Source organism: Enhydra lutris, unplaced genomic scaffold (genome assembly GCF_002288905.1).
Source record: "Enhydra lutris kenyoni isolate GAN:26980312 unplaced genomic scaffold, ASM228890v2 scaffoldscaffold31, whole genome shotgun sequence".
NCBI classification, from domain to species: Eukaryota; Metazoa; Chordata; class Mammalia; order Carnivora; family Mustelidae; genus Enhydra; species Enhydra lutris.
Genome location: NW_019154115.1, coordinates 358,092 through 382,767, shown reverse-complemented (window position 1 = coordinate 382,767; position 24,676 = coordinate 358,092). Strand labels below are relative to the sequence as shown.

Below are 24,676 nucleotides of genomic sequence, written 5' to 3'. Positions count from 1 at the left end.
CCTTGGAGTGCTGGTCATAGCAACGCTCATTATCTGTGTTTGCCCCTTGGGTGGAGCCCCAACTTGCCTGGCAAGGCAGAGGCTGAAAGAAAGGGTGTGAGTCAGCTGGGGCCCCTGGAGGGGGTGGGAGGAGCTGTGCTGTGGAGTGGGGTGCCAGGACCCCACATCCTGTGCAGACACAGCCCCCAATGCTCAGAGGGAAGCCCTGATTCTTGGTTTGGGGCTTCTGCTCCCTAACTCCACTTTGCTGCCCCATGCCTCAGCAGCCCTCACAGGAGGGCACCTGCTGTGTGACATGCGTGAGGGCTGTGCCTATGACCAAAAGCCCAATACTTCTCAGAGAAGATATGCTTCTGCTACTGTTCTTATTCTGGAAAAACTGGGGCTCAGAGACAGGACCAGCAGCATAATTGTGGGGTCCCTTGTTCAAAAAACAGGAAGGTCCAGAAATAAACCCATGCATATATGGCCAATTAATTTATGACTTTATGACAAAGGAGCCAAGGATATATAATTGGGAAAGGACAGTCTCTTCAATAATGGTGCTGGGAAAATGGGACAGCCACATGCCAAAGAATGAAACTGGACCACTATGTTACATCATAACAAAAATTAACTCAAAAAGGATTAAAGACCTAAATGTGAGACCTGAAACCATAAAACTCCTGAAAGAAAACATAAGCAGTCAGCATCTTGACATCAGTCTTGGCAGTGGGTTTTTTGGATTTGACACCAAAAGCAAAGGCAATAAAAGTAAAAATATACAAGAGGAACTACATCAAACTAAAAAGTTTCTGCACAGCAAAGGAAACTGTCAACAAAACAAAAAGTCAACCTACTGAATGGCAGAAGATAGTTGCAAGTCATATGATAAGGGGCTAATATCCACAATGTATAAAGAACTCTTATAGCTCAACAGCAAAAAGAACCAAACCCATTAAAAAGTGGATGGAACTGGAAATTTTTCCTGAACAAGACATCCAGATGGCCACCAGACACATGAAAAAAATGCTCCACATCACTAATCACAGGGAAATGCAAATCAAAACCACAATGAGATATCACCTCACACTCATCAGAACAGCTAAAATCAAAACCTTAAGAAACAAGTGCTGGCGAGGATGTGGAGAAAAGGAACACTTGTATACTGTTGGTGGAACGCAAACTGTTGCAACCACATGGAAAATGTATGGAGGTTCCTCAAAATATGAAAAAGAGAACTTCCATAGAATTCCACTTCAGGGTGTTTATCCAAAGTAAAACAAAAACACTGACTTGAGAAGAGGCACCCCCACATTCATTACAGCATTCATCACAACAGCCAACAACGTGAGTGTCTAGTGGTGGACGGATGAAGATGTGGTATATATGGACACACACACACACACACACACACACGCATGCACACACGCACAACAGAATATTATTCAGCCACAAAAAAGAAAGCAATCACAGCACCTGCAGCATGGATGGCCCTGGAGGGCATTACGCTAAGTGAAATAAGTCAAGCAGAAAAAGAAAAATACTGTATGAGCTCACCTATGTGGAATCTAAAGACAACAAAAACAAGAAACTCGGAGCTCACAGACACAGAGAACACACTGGTAGTTTTAGAGGTGGGGGCTGGGTGAAATGGGTGAAGGGAGTCAAAAGGTACAAATTTTGTTATGAAATAAATAAGCTTGGAGATATGATGTTGCATGGTGACTACAGTTAGTAGTGATGTATTGCATTTTTTGAAAGTTGCTAAGTGAGTAAATCTTAAAAGTTCTCATCAAGAGAAAAACACTTTGTAACTATTTTGTAACACGTTAACTAGATTATGATCATTTTGCCATATATATAAGTATGGGATCGTTACACAGTATACCTCAAAGTAATATGCTATATGTCAATTATACATTTTTAAAAAAAGCATTAAGAATTTCAAGAGGGTGACAGCAGAGCAGTGAACCAAGTCCAAGGCCCTGTGGGACACCCAGGGTCACCCAACCATGAAGCCAGTCCTACTCAGGTTAAGTCACTTGTTCAAGGCCAAGCTGAGATTCAAACCCAGCCTGAGTCTTCCACTCTCATCCCTTCCTCAGGATCGCCATAGCCTACTCTGCCCTGACAGCTGCCTCACTACTTCATGCGAGGACCTCCTGGTCTAGCTCGACAGCTCTGGAGATCCTCTGGATCCTCAGGGTCCCCCAGTAATATTCCACTGTGTATATACACCCCATCTACTTCATCCATCCACCACTGGACACTCACGTTGTTGCCTTATATTGGCTATTATGATGAATGCTGTAATGAATGTAGGGGTGCCTCTTCTTAAGTTAGTGCCTTTGTTTACTTTGGATAATAATACCCCAAAGTGGAATTCTATGGAAGTTCTATTTTTAATTTTTTGAGGAACACGAGGAGGCCAGTGGTGGCAGAAACCCAACTGGTCTCCATAGCACACGGGCCTCCCCCTCCTAGGGTCCACATCAGAGCCAGCTCTGCTTGGCAGAGGGGAAGCCCAGACCGGCTGGCCTGGGGCAACTCTGAGGGTTTCTGTGAGTGCCAGGGCAGCACAGAGGGACTCTGGGGTTTGCCGTGATATACAGTGCACCCTGTAGCACTCTCACCGGCGGGTGTAATTAATAAATTATGGGCGAGGTTCAAGACTAATAAATTTGGGAGGGAAGTATTAATGACCACATAGGGCCACCGGGAACTTGGCAGGCCCCAAAGCCTGGAACTTTGCAGCCTGGGTTTTAAAAATGATTTGTGCCAGAGCAAGTCTAAACAGAAGCTGGTCGGCGTTGGTCTGGGTCTGACCTGCTGACAACTGTTGAACCTCAGGAACCCCTCGGCACCCTGCCAGCCCTTTGGGGCTGCTCTCCCTCAGCAAACACGGCCCCCTCCCCAAGCTCCTGTCACTTCTTGCTCAGTTCTGCAGGTTAATCCCTGGACTGCCTGTGCACGCTTGTGACGTGGTGGGCTTCAGAGCCCTCACTGGCCTGATGGTCATCGGAAGAAACAAATGCTGCCCTTTCTCCATTCCCAGAGTGGCCCGGAGCACCCCTAGCTTGCTGGCCATAATTTCTAATGTCATGGAAATCCCTCCCTGGACACAGCTCCTGGTCAAAGAGAAATCAGCCGGGAGATGCCCTCTCTCCTGGGCCCACGGGAGGCTGTGAATCACCCTCACCACTTGCTAGCCCTCCTCCCCCGCTTCTGCCCTCCACCTCAGAGGTGTTGGCTTTGCTACTGATGGCTCAAGAGGTTGGCTGGGAGGTGGCCCAAGAGGCACATGGGGGAATGTATGGGGCAGGCGGCACAGACTGGGACTGGTGGAGGGCAGGTGTGCATCTAAAGAGGGGGCGGTGGGGGTGTCACAGGAGAGAGAAAGGAGGCCAGGGTGGGGGTCCAGGACTAGATGGGAGGGGCATGTGCAGCTGCTCCCAGAGGCACAGGTTTGGCATCTCTCTGGGAGGCCTGAGTGCCATGTTCAGACACCCCCCAGTCTGACCCCCAAGAGGGTCGGCACAGACCAGTGACATCCTGGTTGGTGACACAGAACTGGTCAAACTGACCCTAAGTGGGCTTCAGGTGTGACCCAGCTTTCTCCAGTCTTACTCTGCCTCCTTCTTTTCCCTCCTGGAAGCCACATCTAAGGGGTCTTGGTTCAGAACAGAAAATCAGGGGTGGCCCCTTAGCATTCCACCCTGGTCTTGCAGCTCCCAAGAACTGCATTTTGTTCTGGATGTCACTCCAAGAGGAACCAAAACAGTGGAATGTTCAAGGAGGGACAAAATGGCAAAAACCTGGGGAGATTCTCCCCTGAGGACTGGTGTAGAAATGTAGTGACAGTCCCTGGACGAGAAAACACTTAGAGGCCAGTCTCCAAAAGGATGCCCTAGTGTGACATTGTGTGTCAAATATACCTCAATAAAAGAATAAAATGAAAGAATACCTCAGCCCACACCAATGAGTAAAAACTGCAGCCAAGTGGGAGAGGCAGGTACCTGGGGGCAAGATCTCAGCTCAGTCTGAGAATTATTATTTTTTTAAAAAAGATTTTACTTATGAGAGAGAGAGAGTGTGTGTGTGCATGAATGGCAGGGAGGAACGGAGGGACAGGGAGAAGCAGACTCCCCGCTGAGCAGGGAGCCTGCTGGCTGTGGGGCTCGATTCCAGGACCCTGAAGCCAAAGGCAGACGCTTAGTGGATTGAGCCACCCTGGTGTGCCTGAAGAATTACTTTCTAATAGGTAGAGCCATTTGAAGCTGAGTTGGTGTGGGCTTCCCTGGGAGGCTGGAACACCTACTGTTAAAGGAAGGTAAACTGAGGCCAGTAAGACTTTTAGATAGGATTAGTGCATCGGCTGGATTCCAAGAAGTCTCTCCCAGTGCTCAAATTCTACAGTTTTGAGGTGTGAAGCTCTCTCAGAAGATCATAATAGCAATCACCCCACTCCACAAAAGCCATTCCCAGTGCCTTACTCCAGAGCTTCCTCACACCCATTAGCTTCCTCGTGTTTCCTTAGAGGCGGTCAGAGCTGGAGCTGGGAGTCCACTTTACAGAAGGGAACACTAAGCCTCAAGTCATAGAGCTGTGGAGTAGCAGAGTCTGGGGCTCCAGCCTCCCGCCTCCCAACTGCCCAGCCCTGCCTGGCTGTCTTGGCGAGGGGAACATGGCATGGCAAGGTGAAGGGGCCCTTTACCAAGCTCGGGTTTAGAGTCCCACAGCCTGGGTTTCAAGCTCAGCACCATCATTTCCAGTGCGTGACCCTGTGAAATTCTTTCGACCTCTTTGGGTCTGAGTTTCCTGCTCCACAGGATACAAAGGAGGTGTGAGGATTCAACCAGCTCACACTGTGAAAACTTCCCTTGGACTGGTTTGATAAACTTTAGTACCTTTACCTTTACCTTTAAAGGTGAATTATTCTGAATTATTAGGGGAGGTCAATATTTAAAAGAATTTCTTAGTAAAGTGAAATAACCCCTTACCCATCATTTCAGTGGTAACATTTTCAGGTGCGAGTTAGGAAGGGAGGACTCAGACATGAACAGGAAATGTGCCTGGGGGGGGGGGGGGGCTCTGTGTTGGGAGCTCTCAGGATCCCTTTGGAGCCCTAAGGTGGGCACAGATCCCACCCCCTGCCTGGCTCCCGATGCCCCTGAACTGAGGTAGATCCCTGGCCTGAGCCTGTTAGAACATACCCTCCTGAAAGCCTGCAAAGACCCAAACCTGACACATCTGTGTCCCCAGGTGCGGGTATTTTCACCCCATCGCAAAACAATACCTGGCATTTGTGGGGCTGTTTGCAGCTCCGGAGGCCACGAGCACTGGCTTCCCCAGCCTCCCAACAACCCTGTAAGGAAGGCTCTGCATTGTTCGCATTTGTTAGCCAGCAAAACCAAGGCTCAGAGGATTAAGTCCCCTGTCTGAGGTGACACCGCTGGCCTTCTATTCAGTGCCCTGGGTCATGCCCCGTGCTCCCATTTCCATTAACATTACCCGCCATCCATCCATTCACTACCAGCGCCAAGACAGGTTTCTGGGCCGTACTGGCCGTGGCCCTAGGCCGGGACTTCCTGTCTGGGCCCTTGTGGGCTGCTCAGTCCAGTAAGGGTCTCAGGTCTCCGGCTTGAAGCCTAGCTCTGCCATTTATTGGTGATGCTCCTTTACGACTTATTTCATCCACAAATAGTCAAGTCATACTTCCTATTGGCTCTGAGGACCGGGGAGATAACGCATGCAAAGCACGGCAGCGGCCCACAGGCATGAAATGGGTACAGGTCACTAGGATCGTTTGGAGATTGGGTCGAGGTGTCTTGGCTAAACGCTTTTTCCCAGGCTCAGAAAGGGCGTCCTGCATCCTCCACCCCGCCATCGGAGCCCTGCCCCAGTTTCCCCGAGACGCAGGCAGCTCGGCACAGAGCCCTCGCTGGGGCCGGGCCGGGCCGCGGGGGCCGTGGGCAGGCTCACCTGGCGAAGGTTGCAACTCCTCCACGACGCTCTCGGCCGCCGTCTCCTCGGCCCACGTGCCGGCCTCCACCACCTTGTAGCGGCTGCGCGGCTGGCTGAGCACGTGAGGGGCCTGCAGCGCCGCCTCGCGCTCCGCAGCCAGGTCCAGATCCTGCTGCGCCAGGTGCGCCCGCAGCTGCCGGATCTCAAACTGCAAGAGGAGAGGAGCGGTGGGGGCGGGGGGCGCAGGGGCGGGCGGGGGGCGGCGGGCGGAGCCTGAGCCTGAGCCTGGGGGGCAGAAGGCGCGCGCGGAGCGTCCGCAGGGTGGGTGGGGCGGGCACTACAAGGCTCCGGTGACACCGGTCTGGATCGCAAGAGCCTTGGGCGTTTCTGGAGTCTTCTCCAAGTACTACAGCGTGTTCCTGTGTCTCATTCCTGCAATACTGTACAGTCTCGCCGCATTGGGAAGACAAGGTGGCCATGAGAGGAAACACGGCCGTGGTCTGTGGGAAGGGCGCTGAAGGAGGGATCGGAAAACCTGGGTTGGAATCTTTTTCTGGTTCCTTGCCTAAATGTGTGACCCAGATGGTGCTTGTCAAAGCGAAAGCCATAGTCAGGGGTCTTAGACGGATGCTGAATGGAAGACCGCATGCTCCGGAACAAACAGCGCCAGCCTAACCAGCCTTGGGAGCCCACCCTGGCATCCTGTGCTCCCTAGGCTGTCCGTCCATTGGCCATTTGTCTTCCAGCAATACCCACTTCCCTCTCCTACGAGGTGTTCAGAAAGGACTGGGCTCCATTCTCCGCTCTGCAGCTTTCTGCCCCTGTGGCCTCCGTTCCCTTGTCTGTATAATAAGGGGTTCTCGCCCCCTGGATCTCTTTAAGGACATTAGTGCTAAGTAAGGGCTGTGTAAAACACTGCACACATTTTGATTTTGGTTAATTTTGTTGTTATTGTTGGGGAACCAAAGAGGTTCCCAGATGCTTCTTGGGTTTGTGGCTGAAATGGCTGTTTACACTCTGGGACCTTTCTGGGCCATCTGGGCCAAGACAGCTTGGGTCTGACATTGAAGGGCCTGACTGTGGGCTCAGCGGCCAGGAAAGCTTTCACTGCCACCTAGTGCCCCAAGCACACATTGCATTGCTGTGCACAACCTGCTGGTAAACCCTGAAGGCCTGAAGCAGGTGTGTGGGAGCTTGCATGGGCATGCAGGGTGGTCCCAGGGAAGCCCAGTGTCTGGGATCCCTACCTAGATTACCTACTTGCTCATGATACTCAGCGTCCAGCCCTGACCCCTCCCTGTAAAGTTAGCTTCACACCTCCAACTCCTACCTGACAGCAACACGGAATTGGGAGATACGAATCACAAACTCACCCTGGTCAGAAGAGGACTCTTCACTATATCCAAGAACTTGCCCCTCAGGTGGTTTTAGCTCATCTTAGCTGGAGCCAAAAATGTCATCACCTCCCTTGCTTCCTTGCTTTCCCTCCCCCACCATCCAGTCTGTCCCCGTGTCCAGCTCCACCTCCAAGTGCTACCCCAAGCCTGTCTACCCCCCTCCACCTCCACCACCTGGGCAACTGCAACTTCTACAGCCTTTTACCATCCCCAATAGGAATCAGTGGGATTCTCACAAACTTAGATAAGCTCATGTCACCCCCACGTTGTCTACAGACCTCAGTTGGGAGAAAACCCAACTCCTTACCCTTGACTTACAAAGCAGGTGCACCGTCTGGCCCTGCCCATCTCAGACCTGACCCCCATCCCCCCAAGGTAGCCATCCATGTACTTTGTCACAGCAGCCTCTTGAATGCTCTGCATTGTACTTATCACCTTCTGATATTTTAAAATCTATTTTAATATTATTTTTCTTTTGGTGTCAGTGAAATGCACAATTAAACCACTCACTAACATTAGGGTTGCCAGGCAGCAGACTGACATCAGGGAAACCTCCCAATGTCACTGTCCACATATTTTGTCTCTGGGACCACTCAGTTTTTCAGAAAACCCATCAGCCTCTGGCTGCCTCTGTGCTGGGAGCCGGGCAGGGGAATGGGGTAAAGGAACCCTCTATTACATGGAAGGATTTTCACTGAATCCTTGGTTTCAGCCCTGCGCCTCTCCCCAGGCCCTTTTCTAACCCAGGGCCTTCCTGCAGAGCCCTCTGGTTCAGTTTCTTCAGAGAATAAACCTCTGTGATTCCTGTACGGTGGGGAGATGTGGTTTCTTGGCTGTGTAGGATTGGGATGGAGTCTGGGGGCTCAAATGTTGTGTGTATAGGCATTTAGCCAACCCCTCTCCCTTTGGTCAGCTTCCGGTTTGTTCACCCCCTTCCTGCCAAACTTTCAGGGGTTTTGAGGGGAGAATTAGCCCATTTCCCTCACTATCCTCCGTAGGCTCTTTTGTTATAATTTCTCCACTCTGGTAGATTGGTTACCCCTTTCTCATCCTCTGTCCATTTTCCTCAAATCCACTGAAATCTCTATCCTCTTTGTTGTTATGAACAGGCCTTCCAGGGACACTTTCTTAATTCTTATGTGTTTATAGTTTTTAAATTATCATTTTAGTGGAGTTTGGGAAAGAAGATCAGATAAGTATGTGTGGTCATTCTACCATTTTCTTTAAGGACTGCCTATTGGTTTTCCCTCTCTTACTGCAGTGATAGTACACTGGTTAAAAAAAAAAAAAAAAACAGTAACCCTGATGAGTAGTTCATACTAACCTCTGTGGTAGATACTCCTCCAAGACCAACTGCAAACTACCAACACAATGTCATGGAGAGCTGGGAAGAAGTGTACTTAACTGGCCCCCGGGAGTGAGAGCTCCAGCCCATGACCGCAGCCCTTCACCCCTTAATAAAATATAGTGTCTGTAAGAGCAGGAATCTTGTCTGTTTTGTTGCCTGGTAGAGAGAAGGCACTCAATAAATGTTGTTAGATAAATGAATGCATGAACTAATTAGCTTTTCTCAATTCTGTGGTTTCAGACTGAACCCCAATCCTAGCCCAAAGATGAGACAAAGTCTGAGCCCTGACCCTGCTCACACACTAAACTCTGACCATGCTCACAAACTGAGCTCCAACCATAGTTATGCTGTGAACCCTACACCTGCTCACACACTGAGTCCCAGGCCTGATCCCATACTGAGCCCTAACACTGCTCTTGGTCTAGGCTCCGACTCTAGACTTCAAGAACCCAGTACTCAAATAGGTCTATTATTTGCAGAGGTTGAGAAAGTGAGGCTGGCTTACTACGGGGTGGCCTTCTATGCATGGGGAGAGAGGTCAAACCACCCCTATGGCAGCAAGTTCTCAGAGGTCCCATAGGGCTGATGAGGCAACCCTCCTGAGCTCCACTGGGGCTGGGAACCCCTCTTACCCAGGCTGATCTGAACTTCCCATGGGCATACACAGCCCACTTTCTCCAAGGCTGCTCATCAGGGCCAGGAGGCTAATGGCCTCCTAGGCCCCTCTGAGCAGATGCATTATTGATAACTTGTAATTGATCCAGAGCTGCCCGTGAGTGTCCCACTGGAATTCAGGCCAGACAGCCAGAGGCCAGGGCTTGCCCAGCCCCAAGCCCACATGTACAGACATAGGCACATACATTAAAACAAGTTTTAGGCTAGAGATATGAACCCCAAGTGTATGAGAATTCTCCTAGGCAGGCATGCATTCATTCATTCACTCATTCAGGTAAAGCATGGTGAGGGCTATGTTAAAACTCTATTATGTGGTTTGGAATGGAAATGCCTCTCCCAGCTTGGAAGTGAGTCCTCAGTGGCCCCAAGTGAGGGGGGCCATGTTTGCTGCACTGCAGTAAATCTCCCATGACAGTCCCAGGGGCTGACCCTGGGTGGCATTTGTTGCAGGGAAGGCCTGGTGTGTCTGCAAGACAGAGGACTGGGAGGTGAGAGAGTCTGGGGATATCAGCAGGGGCCACTCCAGGCAGAGCCCGTTAGCCACAGTAAGATGTGATAAGATGTTAGCCTTTTTAAAAAAAGGCGACAAGAAGCCTCTGAAATCTTTTGAAGAGAAGGCAGAGTGTTGGAGGAGGTGGTGTGCTGATTCAGATGAGCACCTTGGAAGGCCCATGCTGGCAGCAGAGCAGAGAAGAACTGGACGGAGATGGGCCAGGGTGGAAGTAGGACCAATAGTCGAGATGCTACTTCGGCAGCCCAGGCCTGATGACCAGAATTTGGACTGGGTTGGAGACAGTGGAGAAAGGAGGTGAGGAAATTATTTAGGAGGTCGAAGTGTCAGCATGGGCGTGCACTGGAATGGGTGAAGGAGAGGGATGTAATTTTACAAGCTTCAGAGGGTGTGGTGGCTGGATGCTCTCAGCCCTTGGCCTGAGGAGGAAGGACAGACGCTTTACAGGGAAACTGCAGATAGCTCTGTGGCTCTCAGTTTAGCCCAGCTCAGTTCCAGGGGACTGGCAGGGCCCTGGGACCTTCAGAGCCTGGCTGCTGCTTTCCCTATACTGAACAAGGCTATGTGTGCTTCCCCAGCTGACCAAAAGGCTGTCAGGGGTCCTAGGATATCAGGACCTAATTAGTCAGTGGGTAAACTGGGTCTCCAGGTGGGAAGGAGTCTCTGTCCTGGGAGACAGGGTAGGGGAAAAGCTAAGACTACAGGATCCATCAGAAAAAAAGCCAGGCCCAGACCCCAGGCCTCTGGCCTCTAGCTTCACAGACTTTTTATCAAGGTGAAGCCTTAGGGACCAGATGAAAGAGACTGAGCTCAAGTGGTACACAGAGGGCTTGATGGCTACAGGGCTAGGAAAGAGTAGGAGGCTCCCAAGTGGGGAGAAAGTAAGGGCTGGAGGAAGCAGGAGCCTGAGTTCTCAGCCCATTGCCCTCCCTCACCCTGACTTGTGGTGAGTCTCTTCCTTTTTGGCCCTCGGTTTTACTGTGTGTTCAATAAGGCAAATAGACTAGCTGAACTCTGAGTCTACGACAAGGTCCATGCTGGCTCTGGTACCCCAGCTGGGAGGGAATAAAGCACAAGGGACAGGTAGCTCCTGTCTTGAGGGCCACCCCAGCTCCCTGATGAAATGCCCCATTCCCAGAGGGCCGACTCTTTACAGAAAGATAACATAATCCAGAATCCCTAAAGCACATTATCAACAATGTGTAGCACACAGTAAAAATTACTATTCATGCAAATAAGCAAAAAAAGAATTGATTATAAAAATATAGAGCAGTTCAGGGACACCTGGGTGGCTCAGTCGGTTAAGCCGCTGCCTTCAGCTCAGGTCATGATCCCAAGGTTCTGGGATCCAGTCCCGTATTGGTCTCCTTGCTCAGCAGGGAGCCTGCTTCTTACTCTGCCTCTGCCGGCCACTCTGCCTGCTTGTGCGCCTGCGCTCTCTCTCTGACAAAAACAACAACAACAACGATAACAAAAACATAGAGCAGTTCAGAGGCTGCTTAGAATTTCCACTGAAGATGACTTAGGCCTATTTGAGTTAGCAGATAAGGACTTCAAAATAACTGTGATTAATATGTTAAAGTGGGGAAAAGATGAACAGAATGGATGTAGCATTTCAGCAGAGAAACAGAACCTGTAAGAGGAATCCAGTGGAGCTCCTAGGACCTCAACATGCAATGTCTGAGATTGGGTTTTCCACCGTGTAGGTTTAGCAGCAGATTGGACATAGTAGAAGGTAAGACTGTTGAACTTGAGGATAGGTCTATAGAAAAATATTGAAACTTATGGCCAGAAAAGAAGAAAAAAAAGGGAGAGTGAGTGAACAGAAGAGGGTGTAAGATGGGAGGCATGCTTCAAGCGCCGAACATGCAACCAGAGCTCCAGGGGGAGGATGGAAGGATGAGACAGAAGCAATCGGTCAAGAAATCATGGCCAGGAACTTTCCAAATCTAATGAAAAATATCAATCCACAAATTCAAGAAACGCAGAATCCTAAGCAGGATAAACACAAAAACCCCACCCCTGGACATGCTGCAGTCAAACTGCTGAAAACAGGTAAGAAGGAACACTCAGGCTCTCAGGGCTTGCCTGGGCCTCCAGGGCTGAAGGCACATGGGGAATTAAAGACCATCCTGAGTCCCAGGAAGAATGAAAGTGCAATCACAGCCCTTCTTAATGTACATCATTAGCTAAGTATTTCTATCAGATAACTGGACCAGATCCGCCAGGATCCATAGGGAAGCCCTCAGTGTGCATTATAGAGGAGTCAGGCCCCTTCCATTGGGGCTGGGCTTTTAGTGGCTGCCCAGGTGGGGCCAGACCCCTGGGGCGGCAGGGCCGGCACACCCAGTCCATCTCTGCCTTTAATGGTCTGGTTTGTGGAGTACACTTGACACGGCCTTGGCCTGATCAATGCACACTCCGGCCAGAAGCTGGATGGTATCTAATGCAACAGCAATAATTTTCTTCCATCCTATTAGTGCTGTCTGCACAGAATGCCCTGCCTTCAAACCTATCTGCCATTGGGATGGCATCCAATGTTTATTTCCATTAGTTTTGCCATTGTTGGTAACAATAAAAATCAGGAGACAGTTGCAAACTAATGATTTAGGAGCAGGGGAAGCTGAATTCGACCTTGGCCCCTTTCCATCCATTGTGAAGATGACTGGTAGTTGGCCATAAATTTAAATTATGGCAAAAGGATAACATAAGTTATTCCTCTGATGGCTAATTTTATCAGCTAAATAAGCCTGTCATTAAAGCTATCTGCTGTTTTACAAATCACTTCCCATGCTTAAACACACACACACACACACACACACACACACACACACACACACACACTTCCCTTCCCACAGTGGAATCTTGAATAATCCAGGTAACAAAGACAATTGTGCTGAGCTGGGGACTTGTGGCCTCTTCAGGAAAAAAGAGGGAACTCTCTGGAATGAGCTATCAAGCACCACCCCCAGAACCAGGATGGAACCCCATTTTTATGATTTCCAATCTGATGGCCACAGAGGCCCTGCTCTGAGTTGGCTGCCCAGCCTCAAAGGTGAGAATTTGTGCAGCCATTGGCCTTCTGTCAGGGGTGCTGAGTACCAGGGAGCTGTGGGTGCAGAGCAAGGCCCCCAGCTCACTTACCACGACCTAACAAGTGGACTACAACCCTCCCTGCCATGAGGGTAGAGTGGATGGAGGGAAAGGTGTGTGGTGGGGAAGGTGGAGGGGGAAGAGCAGGACACCTCCTGCTACCTCCTCCTACCACTGCCTACCACCACCGGAAATGCCTATTGCTTGAGGTCAAGATTATTATCCTGTTTCTTCTAGAAAAAGGCCAGGGAGACTTGCACCACCCAGGGAGGATTACTAAATGTGACTGTGTCCATGGGACTAGGGAGAGGGGCAGAGAACGTCGTGAGCCCATGGGCATCATTTCAGGTGACTGTTTTCTTCTTGGGCACATAGACCACTTCGGTCAGCCTCTGGTGCCTCAAGTGTGCCTGTGTGACTGAGTCCCACTTACAAAATGGGGGCAGAAGCCTGACTAACTGCACAACTCTCTACTTCTCCCCCATTGAAGGGAGAAAGCCCCGAGGACTTAGAAGCAGCAGTTAGAAAATGACCAGCTCCTGGAGGCCAGAGTGACCGGGGACTGGGGAGCCATCACCAGCTGTCCATGGCAACTGCACCAGGCTGTGATGTGAGTGATTTGTGATGTCTGGATTTGTCTGAAGTAGCAGCTTGTGTTACTCCTGCCAGTGACTTGTCCAGACACCCTGTTTCTGGCGTAGGCAGACGGACCTGATGCCGAGTTCCCTCCCCCGCCCTCCACCACAAGGCAACCCTGGGCAAGCAACAGCCTCTCTTAGCTGTTGTCTTTCCATTTACAAAGGTGTTAATAAGACCTAGCCTATGCACTCTGACTGTAAGGTCAAAGGAAGCTAAAATACACGGGGGTGCATTTGTAAGTGGTCACAATTATATGAGTGATTATTTTACTCTCTTTCCATTTTTTTTATATTTACTGAAAGACTCCAGTAGACCAGACTTTATATATGATACTTGAATTAGTCTGATCCTTAGAGCATCCTCATGACATAAGCCTTGTTTCCCCCATTTTTCCCAACAGGGAAACTGAGGCCCAGGGATTAAAGGGGAGATTAGCCACTGGCAGAGCGGAGGTCAGAATCTCACTTGCTGGCCCCTTGTCTAAGCAGACTCCCTCCACCCCTCCAGGCTGCCCCCACAGAGGACTCCTCATTCATGGACTGATGCTGGCCCAAGGCCCAAGGCTGTCCTAAGGGGTTCACAGAGCTCCATGTGCCTCCTTGCAGGCTGGGCCTCAAGTCACCCTTGATACCTGGGTTTTTGCGAATGGTCTCAGGGTGAACGGTACTGAGGAAAGAGAAATTAACTTTCTTCCATCCTTGCCACAGGACCCAGCAGAGAAGAGGAATACATTTTGACAGTGAGCCAGGCTGGATCCTATTAACTCTAGGCCAAAGGCAAAGCTTACGGGGCAAAGAGCAGGTACAACGGGGACTTCAGAATATGTCTCAGAATTAGAGCTAGATCCTGCACACAGCTGTACATAAACCCTCAGAAGCAGTTTCTTAAGATGAGCTGGAAGAATATATCATTGCAGTAACTTAACCATTGCACTTGAAACAGTTTTAATTTCTGAAGCGGCCAGTACACGGAGACAAAGAACTCACACCATCTCTCCCAAGGACAGTAACTAGCATCCCGCCTCTGGAGCCCATCTGTGTACCGGCAAGATTAACTCTGAAGAAAATCTGGCCAGGATCCAGACAGAGAGCAAAATACAAGGGATAGGGGAGGAACTTTCCGCAGAGGGTCTGAGGCTATCTGCTCCCGTCACAGAAGGGAGCAATCTGGAAGCAGGCCGCCCAAGGCCAGCCAGGGCTTCGGAAAGGTAAGAATGCCTAACAGAGTGTCCTCCTTTTTGCTGGCCCCAGATTTCCAGGAGGAATCTGTTAAGGATGAGGTGAGCCTAGCAGGCAGAAGAGATGATGGAAATGAGGGAAACACTGTGTCCTGTCTCCCTGTGAAGACCAGAGGCCAGTGTCGTTCCAGATGCAGGGGAGCACTGCAGTGAGGGGGTAAGAGATTCTGTTTCCATCCTCATCTCCTAATTGCTGTGTGATGTTGGGCACACTTCTCCCCTTCTCTGTGCCTCAGAGCGCCCCCGTGTGCTGAATCTAGGATTGTGTCAGATGCCCTCTAAGGACACTTTCATTTATAACATAAGGTGGTCCTGGGGCACAATGGGTGTGCCTGTGGTAAGAAGGGAGCTGCCACGTGGCACAGAAGATCAAATGTACAAGATATTCATGCAAGAAACCAGCAAACTATGTCACCCAAGAGTCTCTACAGGGTCACAGCGACAAGCAATTTAAGCCTTCTAAAAAAGCCAAGATGAATAAAATAGAGTAACTTTACAGAGCAGAGATAGGACAACGTCAGACGGTGAGAAGTCATGTTGACAGCAGGTACCCTCGATGTGATGTGATGTGACGATCTTCCTCCCCCAAAACCCATTACTCCAGTCTAATCATGAGAAAAACATCAGACAAATCCCAGTCCTGGGGCGTCCTACGCAATACCTGAACAGTACTCCAAATGGTCAGTCATCAAAAACAAAGAAAGTCAGAGGAACTTTTATAGCCAGGAGGAGCCTAAAGAGATATGATAATCGCATGTAATGCGGTGTCCTGAATGGGATCCTGGAACAGGTCAAGGACATTAGCTAGAAACTACAGAAATCGGAACAATGTATGGACTTTAATAATAACACACCATTATCAAGTCCTTAGTTGTAAAAATGCATGATACTAATAGGAGATGTCATGTTAACAGGGCAATTGGGTGTGGAGAACATGGGAACTCTGTACCATCCTCACGACTCTTCTATAAATCTAAGACCGTTCTAAAAAATAAAGTTTATTTTAAAAAGAGCTATGATGAATAATGTCTTGGGAAATATTTACACAGATACACCCCAGGAAGAGAGTGGGATGAATACAAATTGACTGTTTCATTTAATCTGAGAGCCTGAACATTTCATGGGAACTTTGGTAAATTTCAGCGTTTTAGGTAGCACTTATGAATCTGATGTGGAAACTGCTTTATTAAACTGAGAATTCCAGCAGGAAGAGAGAGCGCAAGAGTTTTTGACAAAGAGGGGGTTTGGGGGTAGCGGGGAGATGGATACAGTGGGAGAGTCTGGAAATACCACCAAGATGGCTGAGCGCCACTACAATTGTCCCTGTCCTAGAGCTGCGCTCAGGCTGTGGTTTAAAGACATCCGGGGGCATCATCTGGCCAATGTCTTCACCGAGCACCGAGAAGTGACATGGGTAGAAAAACGACATAGAATGCGACCCTAAGCAAGGTGGGGTGGGAAAGAACAGTGTTCCATTAGGACAGCTGGGTCTATTCCTGGCTCTCACAGCCCTCAACTAGCTGATAGCTCTCGGGAGAGTCACCCATACCTCAGTCGTCTTATCCATAAAATAAATGGATGTACACGCGGGAGAAGGGGTGGGCTGGCAGTCACTATTCATCGTGGGTCAGGCTTCAGGCTACACCATGTCACAACCATCCTTCATGGAATTTGTCACTATTCCTCTTTTTCAGATTAGGAAAACCAAGGGCCACACAGGTCCCATCAGTGACCAAAGCCACAAGGCCCATCAGTGGCCAAGCTGGCTTTGCACTCAGGTCTGCCCTTAAAGTCTATTCTCATCCATTCCGGGCGCTCTTCTCTCAAAGTGTCTGGCCGTCCTGGATGTGTTGTGAGCCCTCACTCTCATTTCTTTAAGGCTGTTTGTAACCCAGTCAAATCTCAAACCTTGTCCTGAAGAGACCTGGGAATGAGGTGTCTATGTGCCCCACACCATGGAGAGGGCAGTGCTCAGCTTTGGGACAGCAGCAGCCCTGGTTTCTCTGCTCTTATCGGGCTTCTCCTGCCTTCCCTGCGACCCACTGGAATTCCAGCCCAGCTGGCCCTTTTTGCTGCCTCAACTAAGATGACAGGCTTCAGGTGTTTTTTAAATTAAAATGGTTTGTTTCTGCTCATCTCTTTTCCAGATGTCATTACCTAGAGGAAATCTGTCTTTATTTATTAGCTCTTTCCTGTGCAGAATCCAAGGGAGTCTCCCCTTGGCTGGGACCCCTGGGAGGGAGGCCACATGTGGGGTCTCTGTGGGCTGAGGACGGGGGTCCTAGTGGAAAGAACTGGGGGTGGGGCTGCCGGCAGGGTTTTCTCTCGGCCATGTTGCCCACGCGCTGTGACTGTGAGGCTTGCAGTGGGTCAGCTTGTTCTCTGCGGGGCTGGAGGGCTGTGTGAGAGCTTATGAAGGGCAGATGTGGTACTCTGTCGCAGTCTGTCACGTGGCCAACTGCAGCCACGTGGTGTTCATTTTCCTATTAGTAGCCTGAAAGCTGCCTGACCAAGCTCCAGCCAGATCCTGGCTGACACCCAGATCTGTCCTCTGCCCTCCTCTTCTAGACCTCTGTCTGCTCTGAACCCAGGCCTCTCCCCTCCGGGTGGCTGAAAAAGCCTCTCAGCCCAGGCTTCTTATCTCCATTCCTCACTCTTGCCCATCCCACCTCCAACAGCAGCCAGAGAGATCCATCAAAAACTCCAACCTGAGACTTCCCACCCTTGCTTCTAACACCCCAGGTCTCCCCTTTCCCTACGGGATGGAGTCCAAATTCCTAGATCAGCCATGTAGGCCCTTCCCAAGCCAGCCTCCTCCTTCCTGAATGTCCTTGAGCTCCCCTGGCACAACACCCACTCTAATGCCTCACCTGTCCCCTCTGCCAGGCACCCTTCTCCAAGTGGCCCTGCCCAATGCCAGCTCCTCTGGAAACCCATCCGCTCCCCTGCCCCCCCCAGCATGCAGAACTCCAGACATGTCCCTGCCCCAGGCATGCACCAGACTGCCCCTGTTTGTATTTGGGCCTGCCAGACTTGAGCCACCCAGAGCCTCCTGTGGGTAGGGGCCAAATCCTCTCCACCACAGTGCCCCCAGTGCCCAGCACAGGCCGTGATGGTGCTGGCAAACTAGATGCACAGGTGAGAGTGAAGCAGATGCCAACCACTTAGGGACTAGAACACTAGTCTTCCCAGGTCCACAACCCTGTAAAGACTGCCCCATGCCCAGTATCCCAAGGAGGATGTTCTCCTGAGGGCTGTGTCCCCTGATGTCCCCTCTTGTCTCTCATAAACATTTTGTGCTAAAATGAAAGGCCATCGTGTTCCCAAAGTAGATAAAAAGATTTGGTTCCCTGACAGACATTCCAAAGAGATGATTTTGAAGACTCTGTGTGCCTGTTCCTGTGGACAATTCTAGGGATCAATTTGTGGTGACATTCCACAGACTTCCCATTCCCTCCAGCTCTTCTTCCAGCTAGGAGAGGTTGGGGTTGGGGGCCCTGGAGACCCACCATGAGAGGGTGCTGGGCTGCAGGCAAATGTAAGTCAGACGAGGTCTATCCTGCGGGAGCATCCCATTCCATGGGAGCAGCAGTCCCGGGTGCAGAGAACCAGAGCCCGCGGCAGCAAGTGCCCTGTGCTCAGCGGAGGCCCACAGCAGGGCCAGGGGTTAAGGGAGCAGTGACTGCTGCAGGAGGACAGTGCTGTGGTTAGTGGAAAAGCCAGGACATGCAGGCTGCACACAAATTAGTTAGGCAGGGCTGACAAGGGACAAGGGCTCAGGCAAGGGGTACATCACAACCAAAATGAAAGATGGGACGGCACAGGGCTCGTCGGAATGGGAGGTGACTCTGACTTCTTCAGAGTGTTTATGTATGAGATGAAGGACATTTGAGGGTGAAAAGCCAGGCAGATACATGTGGCCCTCAGACCCCCACAGAGAGTGCCTGTGGGCTCCACAGAGGGGCAGGGGGAGGGAGCAAGGGGTGTCCATTCTCACTGCACTGCAAGCCAGAAGCGCTCAGCCCCACACGGGATAAGTAGCTGGGGCATTCTATGCGTGGGCTGGTGCTGGGGACTAAGGGTGGGGGGCATAGCTTATGCGGCTCATAGGGTAAGGGGCAGTGGCCTGTCCTCCTCCCAGAATCCAACGGAGAGGCCAGAATGACCCTATATTTCATTTCGTCTATCCTCCTCCACACTTTCCACCACCTCGCTCGCTTGTCCCCTCTGCGGCAATCTCACCGGTATTCTCACCAGGTACCAGAACATCCCCTCCTTGGAGGCTGTGTTTCTACAGAGCTCTGTAGTCTTGCTGTAGGACCCAGCTGCCCCCCTGCCCCGCCCCACTGGCTCTGCTGAGTATGGCCTCACAGGGCCCCTCTTTGCCTTCCCCATAGCTCCTGGAAGGCACAGAGAACTATGAACACCTCTTTGCGGGGGGAGGTGTCGGGGGGTCCTGGGTGGTGACTGGTCCACAGTGGTGCCCAGCAACCTCTGCGGACAGAAGCTGTCCCCTGCTCTAGAGACCACTGTCTCCAGAAGACTCTGCTGAACTAAGTCGGTGATGGCTGGCTCAGGCTGGAGGGCTCATTGGTCACCATGGTACAAAGAGAAAGCACCCTGGCCTGAGAGTTGGTGCTGAGCCTAGGCCTGGTGAGGCCGAGCAGGAGTGACCTTCAGAGACTGGTTTCCCACTCTGTGGGCCTTAGGTTCCCCATGTGTCCTCGGGGGCCCTGCAGTTCTGGTCTTCTGTGGTTTTAGGCATCACCGGGGCCCTTGGCTCTGGACAGACCCGGGAGTGGCAGGGCATTACCCCTTGCTCCTGACAGATCTGCGTCAGTCTCTCCAGCTGCTCATCTTGGATGACCTTGGCCTTCTCATACTGCTGGATGACCATCTCCATCTCTACCTTCACCGGCAGGACGTAAGCTGGAAGACAGAGACAGCTCCGTGAAGAACTTGGCAGTAGTGGGGCTCAGGAGGGAGAGGGGCCGGTCCCGGCAGCCAGCCAGCGGCAGGTTCAAGTCCGGGAGTGATTCCTAGAGGAGCGGGGGGGGGGGGTGTACGGGGGCTCAGGGGATGTCTAGGCACCCCACAGTACCCAGACAGTATAAGAGGGCTAGAACCCTAACCTGTGGTGACCAAGAGAACTGTTTTCCTCCTTTGTCCTAGTGACAGCACCCTTCTTTCTGGCTGTGTGCTCAGCTGCCCGGAGCAAGGGCTGGACTTTTGAGTATCCTGTGCAGCTATGGCCAGCTGTGAGACCACAGTCTGGACATTGTGAGGCAAGTGCAGGTGTCATGCAGCAGCTTCCAGGAGCTGGCGGTAACAAGGAAGCAGAAATCCTGGAATCCTCACTCACTGCTGGTGGGAAAGTGACATGGGGCAGCCGCTCTGGAAAACAGTGGAGCAGGTCCTGAGATGGCTAAAACAGAGTGACCACAGGGCAAGGCGAGTCCATGCCTATGTACTTCAGAGAAACGAAAACATACCTCCACACAAAAGCTTGGACATGGATGTTCCCAGCAGTCAAATGTGGAAACAAGCTAAACGTACAGCAACGGATGAGGGTATAGAGAAAATATGGCCCGTCCATACAAACGAGCCTGATGCAAAAATGAAAAGAAATGAAACACAGGCTACACATGGATGAAACCTGAATGCTTTTGTTCAGTGAAGGAAAGCAGACACACCAGAACACACAGACTATGATCCTACTCATAGGAAATGTCCAGAAGAGGCAAATCTACAGAGACAGGAAGTAGGTTACTGGCTGCCTAGGGCTGGGAGGGTCATGTGAAGTGACTGCTAATGGGTACGGGCTTTCTTTTTGAAGTGGTGAAAAGACTCTAAGCTTAGGTTTTGGTGATATTTGCATGACCCTAGCAATATACTAAAAGCCATGGAATTGTGCACTTTAAATGGGTGTTTCATGGTGTGGGAACTATATCTCAGTAAAGATGTCTAAAGAGGAAAGGCAGCTGGGGTTTTCCTTTTGCCTCTTTATCTTCTTCCTCTCTTCCTTCTTCCTAGTGGCTGAGATAAGGATGTGATGGCTGGCCCTGGAGCAGCCATTCTGGGCCATGGCGTGACTTTGGAAAGTAGACAATGTACGGCAGAGCAACAAACAGGAGGAGCCTGGAGTCTCAACTACAGAGAGTGCCACATCAGCCCGGGACTCCCGACCTGCAGACTTTCCTGTGAGAGAAAGGCTTCCACTTTAAGTCACTGTCATTCTGGGTCTCTTTTACTCATGGACAGTCCTATTCACCCAGAGAGAGTCTAGCCTCGGGTTGGAGGGCCCCAGATCTTGTAGCCTGTGGTAGCCACATGGGCCCCTCCCTTGGGCAGTTCTCCAGTCTCTGTGAAGTCTCAGTATCAACTCCTGACCTGACCCTGGCCTCTGGCCTTCATGCTCTTCTCATGTCACAGAATTCAGCTTTTCCTGACTAGTCAGAAATTTCGGTCACAGGCCTCTCTTGCCACTGTATTCTATAACTCTCCACATCTCCACTCTTCGATTCCTTTTCCACCCATGGTCTCCCACCCTCTGGGTGTTCTCTGGCTGCTGCAGGAATCATGTGGGGCAGAGAAAGCAGAATTCTCCTGTTTGCTTCTCAACTGGAGGGCAGCCCACTTGTCCTGCAGGCCCGTCTCCAGGCTCCCAAGGGCTGTACCCAGTGGCTTCTGCCTCCTCAGAACTCTGCTGAAGCCAATTCACACCCAGGGTGAGAGAAGCAAATTAACACCCACACTTTCACCCAGCACATCCCTATCCCGAGGCTTCCAGTGGTACAGCCATGCCTGCTATGTCAGGATAAAGGGGCAGCAGCTGGGAAGAGAGCTCACAATGGGCTGTCAAGACCCATCAGTGTGAGGGTGACCAGCTGTTCACAGCTGGCTGAGAAGAGCCAGAAGGCGCTGTTCCTGCTCTGAAGGGAAACGATGTTCTTGTGAGTGGACGCGCCCTGAGCAGATGAGGGTGAGTGTACAGATAAAGAGCACACTGGCACTTGCCGGTGGGCCTGAGCTCCAATTTGCTTTGCTGTGCGACCCTTATCCCTCTTGGCCTCAGTTTCCCCATCCGTCAAATGACAGGAATGGACGAGATGACCTCTCAAAGCCTTCCCGGTTTGGACCTTACAAAGTCACATTCCAGTTGGATGAAGATTCTGGATTAGGAGCTAGCTCCCTGAAAAGACATCACACCCCACAGTGCTAACCGGGTGGAATGTGGGGGCAGGGACTAGCAAGAGGGAACTCTGCCAGGGGATGAGAGACCCCAGAGGCTGTCCTTCCTGCCCCATACCCTTCCCCCACTCCCCTGCAAATGCTGTTGGGGTATCCTCATAGCCACAATTTCTGACATTTGCAACTAAATTTCAGGGCCAGAGTGACCTTAAGAGTCTGTATACGATACAATCTGTAGTCTTAATAGTCTATCTAACGTGGTCTGAACCTGCTCCAGAAGGTCCTTAGAGATGCCCCCAGGAGAAGAGAGGGCAAGGAGGTGGGCTCTGCCCCCTCCCACTTCAAGTCAACCAAAATGCTTCCCTTTTAATCTATCTTTCACACTGGAGAGCTGCATAAGATTTTGCAGAAGAAAGGGTTTTGCTACTTTAAATAAAGCTCAGGAATCGTCATCTGTATAACCTCCTTGTTGTGCCTTGCCCCTCCATGCGACCACCTGGCTCAGACTGCCCACATTCCTGCAGGAGCCCACCTCCTTGAGCGGCAGGCCAGCTCATCTGTGGTGGCTCTGTGCCTGGTCTGTGCTGAGTCTGGCTGAGGTGAGGTGGGCCTCTCTGTCATGTCCTGGGAGGTCTAAGGACCACCTTCTGGAACCTGGAGCTGGCTTCTCCCTCTTCCCCATCACCAGGCCATCCCATCCTAGTACCCTGCCCTGTTCTTCAGGGACAAGGTTTCCAGAATTCTCTCATTTGGGTGTCCCTCTTCTGGGGGGACACTCTCAGGTCTGTCATCATTTCCTGGAAATAGAGGAATGACCCAGGTCAGGGCACAGCTCTCCACAAGAAGTGGCTCCTTTGGGAGGGTGGCCTTTGGCTCTGATGATAGCAAAGGCAGGGAGAGAGTGGAGGTAACAGACACTCTCTGGGAACGGAAGCTCAGATGGGAGCACGCGCCACTAACACTGACCAAAACAAGCCAAAACGCAGACCAAGCCAGCACCTCTCCCAGAAACCATCTTGAGCTGTTTGCAGGTCGAGAGGTTGGGGATGGGGCACCCCTTGCTGGACAGAGGGGAGATGGGCCCCACAGGGAGCAACCCCTTGACCAGTAGGCTGGACGAAGCCAGTGGTGAGTCTGTAGGCGGCGGCGGGTGGCAGGCGTGCGTCCAAACCCTCAGGCTGTGCAATGCTGGTGTTCCAGAATGGCAGGCCCTGCTGTAAGTTCTCATGGGAGGCCCTGGCCAGCCGGACATACAATAAATAGTTATGTTGGAGCAAATGCTCAAGTGCTTGCATGGGACATCTGGGCAGTGTGTGCAGCTCCTGGACATGTGACATGGAGTGAGTGGTGACAGGCTTGGAGTTTCTGTACCAGCAGGCTCTGGCCTCCAGTCCCTGAGGCTGGTGGGGTCATGCCTCCCACCTACCCCGTACCACGTGGCCTCCCTCTGCTCTTAGTCAACAGTGCCAGGCTCAGTAGTGGCCACCTGCCACCCTGCCAGCATCGCTGACCCTTCTTGGACCACTCACCATCAATGACCCTCTTCACCCGCCAGATCCGGAGCATGATAATGAGGCTGATGGCATCCCAGGGGCTCCTGGGCCCATTGGCCACAGTGGACGCCACCATTGGGGCCAAGGACAGGATGATCACAGCCCCATCAAACACCTGTGAGAGGAATTGGATTTCAGTGCCATGGGCCACTTCCTGGATGTCCCAGAAGCAGGTCAGACAAAGCAGCTGGTATGGCCGAATTCTCCAGGAGGTCTGTCCTCACATCAGTTCTCCCCTATCCCCACCTCAGGTCTCCTCTGACCCTCCTCCATCTCTTCAGTGACCTCTCCACTCCTAGACATGCCCATGGTACTCTCTTCCCTCTTAAGTGACCTCAGCCCATCCACAGACTTTGTTCCGATGGCCTGGGGTTGCTCCCAGCATCTTTTCCCAGTGTCTCATCCCCTTCTGGGAGTGGGCTTGTATTCTATGCCCCAGTGTTCCTGTTCTAGCCTTTCTGAATCCCTCACTAGCAGTGGGGGCTGAAGGCTGGATCCTTCCCCTTGGGTAGCAGGAGCCGAGAGCCTACATCTTATTTCTGTCTGACGCTGAGTCTCTCACCACAAGGAGGAAGGGCTAGGAGAAGAGGGAGCCCAGTATGGGCAATTCAGACTTGGGCCTCGACCTTCTATCTGCCTGCTCAAGCTTGGGTTCATCTGGACTTCCATGGGCCAGGCCTTTATGTCTGTTCCCAGCACGTGGCCCAAAGAGGCTACAGCGTGGATATGGGGTGGGGGGTGGGTGAGGAAGGAGTGGACAGTGGACATGGTCCCGGTCCTGCATGCACAAAACTCCCAGCGACGGCCAGGCTTCCTTGGCCTCTCATCCCCACCCACTAAACCAGACCCTTTTACAGAAAGCAGAGCGGTGGGATACTCTACTGAAACAAGCTTGCCCAGCTCTCTGACCACTGGGCCATTTTAGAGTGGAATCATTTGTTTTAAGACACAGGGTAGACACAGAAAGACACCTTTCAAAGCTTTTCCAACTGACTCAAAAAAACTTCTCAAATCTTGCAGAATTTTGAGGAGAATTTTCAGGCTGTCCCTTTGCCAGGAACTTTCTCCATCTGCCTGTCCCCTGCC

The 24,676-nt window shown here is 51.3% G+C and overlaps 1 protein-coding gene across 2 annotated transcripts in view; it reads right to left on the bottom strand.

The window, feature by feature from the left end:
• The window catches only part of LOC111153244 (transmembrane protein 266), a 111,479-nt gene that overhangs the window by 8,933 nt on the left and 77,870 nt on the right, over positions 1-24,676 (bottom strand). For both annotated transcript variants that reach the window (XM_022512149.1, XM_022512150.1), the window contains exons 7-9: positions 23,567-23,705; positions 19,660-19,775; positions 5,965-6,154 (exon numbers count right to left, since the gene is read on the bottom strand). In XM_022512149.1, coding sequence (XP_022367857.1) covers positions 5,965-6,154; positions 19,660-19,775; positions 23,567-23,705 — 445 coding nt within the window. The remainder of the gene's footprint in view (positions 1-5,964; positions 6,155-19,659; positions 19,776-23,566; positions 23,706-24,676) is intronic.